This window comes from Hypomesus nipponensis, chromosome 21 (genome assembly GCF_054491055.1).
Source record: "Hypomesus nipponensis isolate SF chromosome 21, ASM5449105v1, whole genome shotgun sequence".
In the NCBI taxonomy this organism is placed as follows: domain Eukaryota; kingdom Metazoa; phylum Chordata; class Actinopteri; order Osmeriformes; family Osmeridae; genus Hypomesus; species Hypomesus nipponensis.
The window spans coordinates 3,173,926-3,187,500 of NC_140381.1; the positions used below are offsets into that span (position 1 = coordinate 3,173,926).

General features: G+C 49.7%; 1 protein-coding gene across 1 annotated transcript; it reads left to right on the forward strand.

Annotated features, from left to right (window-relative positions):
• Positions 1-631: 631 nt before the first annotated feature.
• On the forward strand, positions 632-4,988 carry c1qtnf6b (C1q and TNF related 6b). Its single transcript, XM_084685934.1, has 3 exons — positions 632-953; positions 3,609-3,818; positions 4,441-4,988. Exons 2-3 carry the CDS (start codon positions 3,620-3,622, stop codon positions 4,986-4,988), a joined length of 747 nt encoding a protein of 248 aa, XP_084542060.1. The 5' UTR covers positions 632-953; positions 3,609-3,619.
• Positions 4,989-13,575: the final 8,587 nt, after the last annotated feature.

Sequence of the window (13,575 nt, forward strand, 5' to 3'; positions counted from 1 at the left end):
TTTTACCGTCGAGGGGGCGTCCGTAATCAGTCGGTCGAAGCAACCGGGCGCTGTCACTCATCCACGGGCTGATCCGGGCTGGCCCCCCACCTGGGTTCACCGTCCACCGACCGAGAAGAACAGAATCTGGAGAACTCGTCTCCGGGTTCTCCAGGAATTTGAAACAGCGGGATTCCGTGGAGAACATCTGTTCTGATTACACAGCAGACCGGAGACAGATGATTTCTACCTCCCTGCAATTAGCAGCTCCCCGACTCCTGACTGACAGACCGCACCCTCTCTCAGAAGACTGACGGTGTGTGGGTGTGAAGGCATGGATAGAGAAAGAGAGAGAGAAGTGGGGGAGAAAGAAAGAAAAGTGGTGGAGGGAGAGAAATAAATGGCAGGGGAAGAGAGAGATAAGTGATGGAAAGAGAGAGAAAGAAACAGGGAAGTAGAGAGTCAAACAGACAGAGAAAAAGAGAGAGAAGAGAAAGAGAGAAGAGAGAGGGAGAGAGAGAGAGAGAGAGAGAGAGAGAGAGAGAGAGAGAGAGAGAGAGAGGAAGGGAGAATAGTGTGAGAATGAGAGATGGTAGAATTGTAAACTCTAGAATAATATTTCTCCTTGATTGCTATTGTGGAAATACCCAGGAGGCTATGAGGCAGAGAAAATAAACAGCTCCATATATACAGGTCTATACAAAAAGTAGGCCTAATTCAGAAAAACTGCATATGCTTTCTGTCTGGAGTTGATCCGTAATGTGGCATGATTGAGAAATGAAGCAAAAGAAAGAGACAGAAAAAGGGAGGTTGATAACCAACGGTTTCTGAGTATAGGGAGGAGAGAGAGAACAGAGAGAGAATAGAGAGACAGGCTGAGTAAGGAATCCTTCCCTGTTCCAACATTCTCCGCGCGCACAGCTGATCGACACGAATACATCCTCTCAAGCTTTGCTGCAGACCAGAAGCGCGAGGTAAGTCAATCAGAACTTTGTGAACTGAAAACTTTTGTAAAGATTTTCGCCATCATAGACGATCTTTTTTCTCTCTTTCTCTCTTTCTTTACTGCTGACACGTCAACAAATTAGTCACTGAATGGAATCGAGATAGACGCCGAAGTTTTTCCATTTAGCGGTTTCTTTTGTTGGACGCAAAACTTGCCAACTCAGCAGTGTTCCTTGCATTCAAAGAATGAAAAAAAAAAGAATGAGAAAGGACTTGCACGTTTTACAGGCTCCTGCACGAACAGGCTATAACACCCAGTCTGGTGGAAATACATCTCTCGTGTCCAAACGGTCCCTCTCCGCCGTTGCAGACGTGGCTTCTGTGATCGTGTGTGTCATCACCACGGCGTGACTTGACAGTTGGAAGAAGGTAGCCTAATGATGTCAACAAAAACCCACATTGGATGAATCAATGGGGCGTTCTATTCATTATTAGAAATAGCCTATGCTTCGGCAACCAGTGATCCGAGTCCAAACAATGAACATTTTACTGGCACTGTTCCACATGAAAAACTATCTAGCCTATGTTTCGAACGAACAGTCAAATCAGACAACAGTTTGAATGGTAGGCTACTACAAATAGGAGCGTGCTCTTAAGCGATACGTTTTTTGTTTTTGTTTTTTTGGACGCTGATGGAGCGCAATCAGATGCAGTCTCTTTTAATGATCTTCCATCAACGGTGTCAATCTCACTTTATCACTTCATCTGTTACAAGGCGTGCAGACAGATCATTGACAGCGGAGTGTAGAGCTGTATACATGTCATGGGGATAAGTAGAGGATGATAGACTGGCTCAACTGTAACATGAGGTTATGTCATCCATTCTTCTGTCAGCAATGGTCTATCCATCAGCCTGACTACAGTTAACATTGGTCCCTCACTGAACGTTGACTAAATCCTGTCTGAATTCTCTCTCTCTCTCTCTCTCTCTCTCTCTCTCTCTCTCTCTCTCTCTCTCTCTCTCTCTCTCTCTCTCTCTCTCTCTCTCTCTCCCTCTCTGTCTCCTCTCTCTCTCTCTCTCTCTCTCTCCCTCTCTGTCTCCCTCTCTCTCTCTCTCTCTCTCTCTCACACACACAACCCTCTCTATTATTTTTCCATCCCCCCACCTCTCTCTCGACTCCCTCCATGCTCTCTAGAGAGAGTCCAACTGTAAACCCTCAACATGTGTCTCTGGGACCTTCGATCCAAGTTGTTCCGGAAACACAAGAGAAAGAAGAGAAGGGAAAGGGGAAGGAGAAGAAAAGGAGAGGAGGCACAAAGGAGCACAGAATGGACAGAAGGGAGGGGAAAAGGAGTTGGACGAGAGAGAAAGAGGAGAGACAGGAGGAGGGGAAGTGAGGTTGTAAATGTCAGCAATGAAACCCAAAGCTCTCTGTCACAGCCTCATCCCAGAGGGGGTGTGGAAACAGGTCGTCTGGGGTAACACATGCATTGGACAGATTATTTAGAAATTGTAACGGAAATGTAATGTGATTCACTTAGCAGAGATTTCAAACTAAAGGGATTACATACAAATAATGGCCGCGTTTTCCAGATTCGTTTAGAAGCTCTTAACGCTAAGAGCTTCTTCGGAGCGTTCTAAGAGCGCGGCCAATGTATGCAGAAAGTAGGAGAAAAAGAAGGGTTGGAAAGTACGTAGTTGAAACTGGTCTTTGGTGGTTACGGTCACGGAACGGGAAGTATTTGACCAGGCGCAGCGCAGAATAACATCTCAAATAGCAGGCACAGAGCAACAATAACAAGTAGAACAACAGTGCTACAATAATATTGTCTTGTGTTCCTCTCTTTCATCCCTCTCTCTCTCTTCTCTTCCACCCGTCCCCCCCCACCCCTCTCTCTCTCTCTCTCTCTCTCTCTCTCTTCTCTTCCGTTACCCTGCTCTCCATCATAACCAGCAGGTTTCCATAGCAATACAGGAACGTGGCCCTCACGTCAGCAACTGAAAGAGAGAGAAAGAAAAATAGAGAACCAGAGAGCCGCAAGGAGAGAAAAATAGCGAGAGAGAGAGAGAGAGAAGGAGGGAGAGAAAGAGAGAGAAGGAGGGAGAGAAAGAGAGAGAAGGAGGGACAGAAAGAGAGAGAAGGAGGGACAGAAAGAGAGAGAAGGAGGTAGAGAGAGAGAGAAGGAGGTAGAGAGAGAGAGAAGGAGGTAGAGAGAGAGAGAAGGAGGTAGAGAGGGGTGAGGACAAAGGAGGGAAGGGGAGAGAAGGAGAGAGAGAGAGAGAGAGAGAGCAGGAGGTAGAGAGAGAGAGAGAGAGCAGAGAGGGTTGTGTGGTGGAGGTTGTGACAAGGTTAACTCCAGTAAACTGTGTGCAGTATATTGATACTGGCGCTCAGTCAGTCAGACGTGTGGTAACCAGACTCCTTGTTTTGACTGTGTGCTCACACTAACCTGGGTCATACCAACAGCACTGCTGAGAGGGGGGTGTTGTTTATGTGTGTATGTCTTGACTACTTAGCCAATGCTAACACATCTGTTGCTGGTCATAGTCATAACTGTACTTTTCTCTCTTTCTTCTCCAACTCCCTTCACTCTCATCTCTCTCCTCCTTTCCCATCCATCCATCCATCCATCCATCCATCCCCCCCCCCCCCCCTTCTCTTCTTTTCCCCTTTCCCATCCAGGTGTGGTAGCCATGTCGTGGGCGTGTCTCTCTGTGCTGTTGCTCCTCCCCCTGGCAGGGTGTGTCCCCTCCCCCTCCAGGCCTCCGCCCAGAATCTGCAGGCGATGCTGCGACTACATGGATCCCCCAGAATCCCCTTCTGTCGGTCGGCCCGCCCCAGCCAATAAGATTCCAGAAGTCCGCACCTTTATCAACATGACCATCCTCAAAGGTAAACTGTCTTTCTTTCTTTCTTTCTTTCTTTCCAAGTGTGTCTAAGATAAGGAAGTTACCCCTGGTCTCCATGGAGATTCTTGCATGTCTAATCCCGCTCTTTCACAGATTTAAATCCACATGAACGTCAGTCTGCCCTCGCAGCATCTGCTCCTCCCTGCTCCAGTCCCATCCACATGATGTAGAACTCTCCCTAAGGCCCGGGGTTGGGACAGGGTTAGCCAGCTACATCTGGCAGACCAAACCAACATGAACGCCAAGTGTACAGATCCTTTCCTTTCACACACACACACACACACACACACAAGGAAAATCAGAGAGATACAGTCAATTTCCGAACATGTGTATTTAATATCCTGAGTTATAGAACGGTCCAAGACGATCCTCCCCTGTCAGCTGTGGTTACACGTGGTGGTCTGTGATAACTGCATATTACTGTGCATGTCCCTCACGCACACACACACACACACACACACACACACACACACACACACACTGTCTCTCATTCCCACTAAGTTAACCTAGTATTACCCCAGACCGTTTATTTCTTCAGCCATAACAAATGAACAAGAATAAACAATTCACACTTGTGCTTCCGGATCCTTCCCTCCGTTACCCAGGCGACAAAGGCGACCGTGGAGACAGGGGGACTCCCGGTAAGCCCGGCGTGGAAGGCCCTCCCGGTCACCGTGGTCCCCTGGGTCCTAAAGGCACCAAGGGCCAGGCGGGCTCCCCGGGGGACGCCTGCAAGGCCCAGCACTCCTCCTTCTCCGTGGGCCGCCGCAAGTCCCTGCACAGCGAGGACTACTACCAGGCCCTGGTGTTCGACACGGTGTTCGTCAACCCCCAGGAGCACTTCAACATGTTCAAGGGTCGCTTCTACTGCCGCGTGGCCGGCGTTTACTTCTTCAACGTCAACATCCACACGTGGAACTTCAAGGAGACCTACCTGCACCTGGTGAGGAACGAGGAGCCCCAGGCCATCCTGTACGCCCAGCCCAGCGAGCGCTCCATCATGCAGAGCCAGAGCGTGATGCTGGGGCTGGCGGAGGGAGACGAGGTGTGGGTGCGGCTGTACAAGCGCGAGCGGGAGAACGCCGTGTACAGCGACGACGTGGACGTCTACATCACCTTCAACGGGTACCTGGTGGCCCCCGGCGACCCGTGAGGGAGCCGGGGGGGGGGGGGGGAAAGACCGTGGGACTCTGAGGGGAGGGGGGGACGACAGCCTGTAAAGGAAGGGGGGGTGGAGGTGAAGGTGGGGTGGGGTGGAGGGAAGGGGGGGTGGAGGTGAAGGGGGGGTGGAGGGAAGGGGGGGACCCTGGAACTTTGAGGTGGGGGGGGACCAAAAAAGGAAGGTGGTGGATGGGTGGGGGGGGGGCATGGTTGCATTCTGGTTCGCCCTTGTCTTGGAAGAGGCATCAGGGCAGGACTTTGGATTGGGTTTCGCTCGACCTTTCACATGCGCCCCACTGTAAACTACCTACGGAGTGGAACCTCTGGCTTGAATCCTGTTTGTCCCATTAGTCTCTGGTGCCGTTGGCCAGCGTGTTTTTCCCTCAGGGGCGGCGTGTGAGCCGACAGGCGAACAGGAACCAATCATCAATCAGATCGGTGTTATGAGGTCATCAGGAGACCGTTCAGTGAGAAACTAACTTTTGCGCAGTGTCAATCCACTCCGCTGTGTGTAACAGAACCTCTTCGACCACCTCGCCCCACAGCTGCATAGGAGCTCCTAGACATGCTTTGTTTGTCCCACAAGAGCTTTACCGATAACTTCATCATTCAGCTGGATTGGTTTATTGATCGATCCTCTGTATTGGAACAGTATATTGATTGTTCAGCTGTGTCGGTATATTGATCACTACACTATATTTGTATATTGATGGCTCAGCTGTATTGGTGTATAAGTCCTTCAGCTGTATATAGTTATATAGATGCCCAGGCAGTGTTATAGAGTCACGGAAGCTGCAGAGCAGGTTCATTCATGTACAGACGTGTAAAGTAGTGAGAATGTCCTGAGGCATATAGTCAGGTTTGTCCTTTTTACAGTTTAAAAGTGTCATTTTACGACCTCAGGTGTTAACGCTGGACCTTGCATGCATGCGTGTGTGTGTTACCCACCCCTGGCCCCTGTGTTTCCTACCGAGCACGGTTGCTATGACTTTAATTACTTGAGTTACCTCAGGTAACCCAGCAACGCTGTTCTGGTGTTGAGTGCTGGTTGGGTGTGTTTCTCAGGATGCGGCCCGTCGCTACGAGGCAGGAGCTTGATCACAGTCAGAACATCAAACAGTCATGGATTCATGTTGCAGATCCTTTCCTCAGACGTGAAGTTCAGTACAGGGCGGATTTAAACCTGCAATCCCTTGATATGCAGTGAAATGATCTCCCTCTCTCTCTCTCTCTCTCTCTCTCTCTCTCTCTCTCTCTCTCTCTCTCTCTCTCCCTCCCTCCTCTCTCTCTCTCTCTCTCTCTCTCTCTCTCTCTCTCTGTCTCTCTCTCTCCCGTCCCCTCTCTCTTACCAAACACAGTGCTGTGTGAAGAAGCTGTGCCGGGCTGTGCTCAGACTCTCGTCTCAGTAGCATATGTGGAGTTAGGGTTTCATGTCAGGTTAGGCCGGCTCAAACCCAGTGTTGTGGCTGATGTCCTGCCCCCCCCAACCCCCCCAGTTCTGCTGCCACACCATCTGCTGGGCATGGCCAGCTGTAGGAGCTGTAATGCTGCCTTGTGGGAAGGCTTGGAGTAAGACAGCACACACACACTCACACACACGCGTGCACACACACAGACACATGCGTGTGACAGGGTATGGAGAGATCTGTGTGTGTGTGTGTGTGACAGGGTATGGGCCTGATCATAAGAGGAACCACAGTTCACAGACAGGTTTATAGGTTACAAGGTTCACAAGGGGGAAGTGTTAACAAGAGTTTTCAAGAGTGCTATTTTTCTTTAGGTCAATTTAGGCCACCTCTCTCTTTCTCTCTTTCTACCTGTCTCTCTTCCTTTTCTCCTTCTCAACATTTCTCTCCCCCTCCCCTCGCTCGCTAGTTTCCTCTTCCCTCTCTTCCTTGTCTTTCACCATCTCTGTCTCTCCCTCTATCCATTTCTCTCTCTCCCCCCCGCTCTTTCTCTCTCTCTCCATGGGCTATTTTTCTTCAGTGCAGAAACAGGAAGTGTGACGGTTCTCTGATTACAACCTGATTACAACCAGACCTTCCACTCTCAGGGGTTAGACAGCAGGTTAAGAGCGAGGGAGGGAGAGAGAGAGAGAGAGACAGAGAGAGAGAGAGAGAGAGAGAGAGAGAGAGAGAGAGAGAGAGAGGGAGACAGGGTGGGTGTGAGGGTGAGGGAGAGGGAGAGGGAGACAGACAGACAGAATCAAGGTGAAAATCAGATAGAGAAAGGGGAATGGTCGTTGGTGGAAGGCAGACCAGATTCCTGCAGCGTTGGTTGATTGAACTGAGGAGCTTCATCCTGCAGTCCAGTCTGATCCAGTCTGATCCAGTCCGGTGTGTCTCTCTCAGTCACCTGCAGATAGGCCTCCCTCTGATCTGCTTCTACCTGATTCATATCTACCTTAGTCAAATACACACACACACGCACTGTAGACACACATTCACACAGAGACATACACAAGCACACAAGCACGCACACACTCGTTCCAGAATGGTATGCATGGTATCCAGCCGACCGAGATGTTCACCGTTTAATGTAAGCAGCATATTTCCAAGAGTCAGTTTGACTTCTGGTTCCCCCGTGTCAGTTTACAGGGCTGAGACCAGCTCAGGATCTCACAACTCAAACTTGACAGTCCCAGTAGAACCCTTTAGAACCCTGTGGAACCCTGTAGAACCCTGTGGAACTTGATAGAACCCAGTAACGGATTCTACGTTTCTCCAGGGCCCATGTTGCTTTTGACAGCAAGTTAGACGGAGGCCAGGAGACATGCGGAGTAGTTACTACCTGAAACGCACAACTTCCAATCATCCTCTCCTCGTCCTCATACAGACACGGGGTGGGAGGGGATGTGGGGTGGGAGGGGATGTGGGGTGGGAGGGGATGTGGGGTGGGAGGGGATGTGGGGTGGGATGGGATGTGGGGTGGGAGGGGATGTGGGGTGGGAGGGGATGTGGGGTGGGATGGGATGTGGGGTGGGATGGGATGTGGGGTGGGATGGGATGTGGGGTGGGAGGGGATGTGGGGTGGGAGGGGATGTGGGGTGGGAGGGGATGTGGGGTGGGAGGGGATGTGGGGTGGGATGGGATGTGGGGTGGGAGGGGATGTGGGGTGGGAGGGGATGTGGGGTGGGAGGGGATGTGGGGTGGGAGGGGATGTGGGGTGGGAGGGGATGTGGGGTGGGAGGGGATGTGGGGTGGGAGGGGATGTGGGGTGGGAGGGGATGGGGGAAGATACAGATGACTCAGGCACACCTGTGAGGTGACATGGTCGAAACACCACTCTGTCTCCGATCCCGGTGCTCGTGACTCCAAGGTGCTCAAGCGTTCCTGCGCGAAACCTCGTTTCATCACGCGTGATTTGATTTCATACACAGGCAGTTAATGAGGGCGACACTTGGCAGGAAGATGACGTAGCTGTCATGCATTTCCATGGCGATACCTCCAGCGAAAACGCGGTGGTTACTGTAACGTGTCCTTTGTGTAAAGTGTTGCCCAAATGTGTTTATATATTCTGTAAATATCGTTTTTTTTTCTACTGTGATGTGTATCAAGATGCTGTAATAAAACTGTCTACTTTTTTCATTGGATAGACAGGTTGCCTGTGTTTCTGCCCGTCATTTCAACTGACCCTTGAAAAAAACCTGAGGTCTCCGTTAGAGTGGCCAACCGTAACCGCAGCAATGTCCCCACAGTGTTTATAAATGTAACCTCCACATGACATGGACACACACGCACACAGACAAAAGCAGACACGCTCTGAAAACACACACACACACACACACACACAAACACACACACACACACACACACTTGCACTCTAGCCATGAGGCTAATTACAGCCTGGGTCACCACAGCTATCCTGACCCCACCCAGTCATTCTTTTGAAATACTGTCTCCTTTCCTCCCTCGCTCCATTCATCTCTCTCTCTCTTTCTCTCCCCTCCTCTCCATTTCTCCCTCTCTCCTTCGCTATCTCAGTCTCTCTCCTCTCTTCCTCAATCTCCCCCCCCTTGTCCTCCTCTTGCTCTCCCTCCTTTCTATCTCCCCTCTGCTCTCCCACCCCTCCCTCCTCTCTCTCTCGCCCTCAGTCTGGCCGCCATCCAGACCTTGGCATGGGGAGTCTTACTACCTGCTATCACTAATGCATGAGGTCCTTATTTACCTCTCTCCGGTGTGTGTGTGCTGTGGGGAAACAGAAGAAAGGGCAACAGAGGGAAGGAAAAACATACTCCATCAGATGCTTCTCATTCGCAGACCCAGATGTAGCGGGTATGTAACGGACGTGGTCTTGCAAGCTCTGTCATAGGTATCTGGACAATGTTCACCCCCACGGGGAGTCGAACCTGCCACCTCTCGACTTCCAAGCGCAACCACTACCAACTACGCCAAAGAAAAGCTAACTATTTCCTACTGCGGGTGGCCCATTAAGTACCTGAGGAGTGAGTTTCACCGATTCACACAGACACAGGTGGAGGTGAAAAGGACAAAGAAGTAAACATACACCAGACGATTTACACCACAGCACGTTGGCCTACAGCTGTTTCTAAACCAGCATCGTCATTATCCTTTTGTGCTTGTCCTGCTTCCTGTTTCGTACTTGTCCTGCTTCCTGTTGTGCCAAGGCCGCCCAGCTTCACAACAACCCATTTCCGGGGCATTGTGGTCCAGCGTTGTGGTGTCACACCCTAGTCCACAGAAACTGGGTTCGATGAACAGTTCTTATCAGGCACGTCCTGATCATGTTTTATTTGCTATTTTCTACCGTGAAAACGACTGGGTCCTGTGCTGTTGTGTTAGATTGTGTCTTTTCTTCTTCTATTTTAGTCAAGGCAGGTGCAGTCTAGCCTGGTAGTGTGTTGGATGTGGTGATGTGAAGGTGAGGGTTGCAGCAGTGCTGCCCCCTTGTGGACCTGGAGGTCTGTTGCCAGAGCAGGCCTCCCATGAGTGGATCTGGAGACTGGAGATTAGCGCAAGATCAGACTGATGCAAAGCACTGCAATTCACGGCCACACACACACGTACTGTACACAAACGAGGATGTTACAATTTTAAAATTAATTTATTATATTTCTTTTGTCATAGAATTCATAACTTTGTTCACTTTTCATGGTTAATAGAGCCATTCATATACAGAACAAATGGTTTTTATTTTTCATTTTTCAACCATTAACTTATAAATGTACACTCTCTTTTTGTAACTTTTTTTTTGTGAGTCGCCACTTTGGAGAAAAATATCCTTTTTTAAAAGTATATTTTTTCTCGTAAATATTTTTTTTTTCTTATGCAAAACACCTCTCTCTTTCCTCCTCCCCCTCCTTTCCTCCCTCCTCCATCTCTTTCTCGTCAGGATGAGGTCTATCTGGGAGTCACTGGCACGTTGCATTGGCTGATGACAAATGGTTGCTGAACACAAAGACACAGAACGTTACAGATATCTGCTCACACACACATCAACATTCACACACACACACTTATACACAGTGTTACATGGAAGCGGACCCAACAATCCATTAAAAAAACACACACACAAGTCATAAAGATTCACGTACAAAATATAAAAAGACTGACAAACCCCGCCCGAAAAAGAAATGGGAAAACAAAGCCATTGATTTCTACAATAACACATCAGTGCATTAGGGTGTGTTGCAATGTGTGTGTATGGAATGTGTGTGTTTGTGTAGGGGGAGGTGTTGTTGTCGCTCGACGGCTTCTCCTCACAACCCTGCCCAGCCAATCGGCAGAGTTGTCGTCACTCACAGCCAATCACGCGGGGCGCATGTTTTTATGAGCAACGCGGTGACCTATCACAACCTTCATTTTCTGAGAGGTAACACAAAGGTAAACAGGAAAAAAAAAAAAAAAAAACCTGGCAAGCCAACCAGCGGCCCAGGAGGGGGAATGAGATTAGATGGATCTGGCAACCAGCCCTGTTGGTTAATTGCCTGCAGACAGTGGGCGCCCCCTGGGGGCCCTGGGGTGGGTGGCAGCGCCAGCACTATGGCCTGTCTGGTGCCAAGATGGGCAGCGAGTGTGTGTGTGTGTGTGTGACAGAAAGAGAGAGAAGGGGGTAGTCAGAAATAGACAGAGAGAGAGACAGTGAAAGAGAGGGGCGGAAGTACAGAAAGAGAGGGAGGGAGAGAAAGGGAGAGAGAGGGAGAGAGAGGGAGGGAGAGAGAGAGATAGAGGGAGAGAGAGGGAGAGAGATAGAGAGAGGGAGGGAGGGAGGGAGGGAGGGAGGGAGGGAGGGAGGGAGGGAGGGAGGGAGGGAGGGAGGGAGGGAGGGAGGGAGGGAGAGAGATAGAGAGAGAGGGAGGGAGAAAGAGCGAGGGAGAGAGATAGAGAGAGGGAGAGAGAGGGAGGGGGGGGAGAGAGAGGCGGGGGAAAGCATGTGTGGCCTAATGCCACTTCTTGTTCTTTGTCCCTCGGTGACCTTTACTCTCTCAAGGGCACAAGCTGGACGGAAGAAACTGATTATGTTGGTTGTGTGCGTGTGCGAGCATGCGTGTGTGTGCATGTGTGTGTGTGTGTGCTACAGCACAATCACTCTAACAGGAGTTGTGACAAACAGAGGGTGTGTTACTTGTTCATAGCTCATCTGTAGGGGACAACCTCACCCAGTCTGGCTGGCGTGTGTGTGTGTGCGTGCGTGTGTGTGCGTGTGAGTGTGTGTGTGTCCTGTCTCACGGGGGACTCAGGGGGGTGGGGGGGGGGGGGGGAGAACATGCCCCCTAGTGGTTAAGATCAGCATAATACACCAACACAGAGCAGGGGCAACTGTCACCACGCAGGAGACAAGCATGTCCTATCAGATGACTCAGTACTGAAAAAGCACACGTAGCAAACCAACAAATGAACCAATGGAAACCCTGTTTACAACACAAAGGGTTTCGCCCAGCAACCATTTAGCTAGCAAGTTAGCTTGGGAGGCTAAGGAAGTTAGCTCGACTAGCCTAGCAGTCGTCAACCTCGTAGTCATCGCCAGGACAAACAAAATTGTAACAATTTGTCCTCCCTGAAAATAAACAAAGCAAAAACAAACAAACAACAACAACAACACCAAAAACAAAAAATTCCTTCAGGCTTCGGTAACAGTAAGGTGCAAATTGTCGTTTCACAGATGAGGAGAAAGAATCTATGACTCAGCATGCAACAGAAACAGAAAACAGAGGAGCTTTTTGAGAACAGAAAACAATTCGGTCTCTATCTCTCTATCACAAATGACATCCCTGACAATCTCAGCGGAACGACAAAGAGGATGGATATAAATAATATGAAGACGAACGAGAAGAAAACAAAGAAACGCTCCGAGCCACCAGCACTTTGGTACCATTTAGAAAGAGAGAGGGATAAACTGAGGGCTGGAAGAAGTGGTAAAAAGTCTCTCTGTGTTCATGTGGGTCTTTCTTGGGTTCGGGTTCCCTAACCCTAACCGGTTCTGGGCAGTTGATGGACTGACGGCAGAATGGGTTCCGGAACACAATGGCCTTCCTTGATAGGGAGGGTGACTGGTCGGCTCCCAAACAAAGTCGCTACAGTATAGTCCAGCTAGGAGACGCCTGGCCCACAGTCTGGACATGGAGACACACAGGGGCTACTGTGTGTGTGTGTGTCTGGCCGTGTGTGTGTGTCTGGCTGTGTGTATGTGTGTGTTTTGATGTGTCAGTGAGAGGGAAGTACATACTGGAACAACCGTGGAATAATAACTTATCGATGAGGAAGTGAGTTTGACCCAAAATGGCAGCCGTGTCCTGAATTACCCTCTGCAAGCCTAGAAGGATGTGTGTGTGTGTGTGTGTGTGTGCTGTAGGAGCGTTGAACCAAAGTTCTTTAAAACACATTAAACCATGAGCTGCCAAGTCAAGAAAAAAAAAAAAGGGTTACGACCAAGTCAAAGTGAAAAACAGAGAAGCGAAGGAATGTTTCACCTCCCCTCCGCGACGATGAGAGACGACCGGGAGATCAGATTTTCACATAAAAACAAGTGCATGAGGAAATAAGGAAATATAAAACAATACAAAAATATATATATATAATAATGATACTAAAAGGGTAGGCCAAGTGAACGATTTTCCTCAGGGGTCAAAAGAGCATCGTTATCCTGTCTTTCTTCTCCTCAATTTTTTCTTTCTTACTGTTTTGGCTAAAGGTAATCCTTATCCCCCAAATGCTCCCTCCCTGTCTCTCTCTCTCCCTGTCTCTCCCTGTCTCTCCCTGTCTCTCCCTGTCTCTGTCTCTCTCTCTCTCTCTCTCTCTCTCTCCCTGTCTCTCCCTGTCTCTGTCTCTCTCTCTCTCTCTCTCTCTCTCTCTCTCTCTCTCTCTCTCTCTCTCTCTCTCTCTCTCTCTCTCTCTCTCTCTCACTGTCTCAGTTGAGCAGGTTTGGAACTGAGGGCTGTGTGTCTGGGGGTATGCCTGGGTGAGCGAGCAGTGAAGCACAGTTGGGTTAATGTTACAGGGTTAAACAGCACACACACAGACACACACAATCCACACACTCACACACAAAATCCACACTAATGTCATTTGATCAATGACCAGGTGCTCCATGAGCTTGTGTGAGTGTGTGTGAGTGTGTGT

Coding starts and splice junctions, on each gene's coding strand:
- c1qtnf6b (XM_084685934.1), top strand. CDS start 3,620: ATGTCGTGGGCGTGTCTCTCTGTGCTGTTGCTCCTCCCCCTGGCAGGG. Junction 3,819..4,440: donor CAACATGACCATCCTCAAAG/GTAAACTGTCTT, acceptor TCCGTTACCCAG/GCGACAAAGGCGACCGTGGA.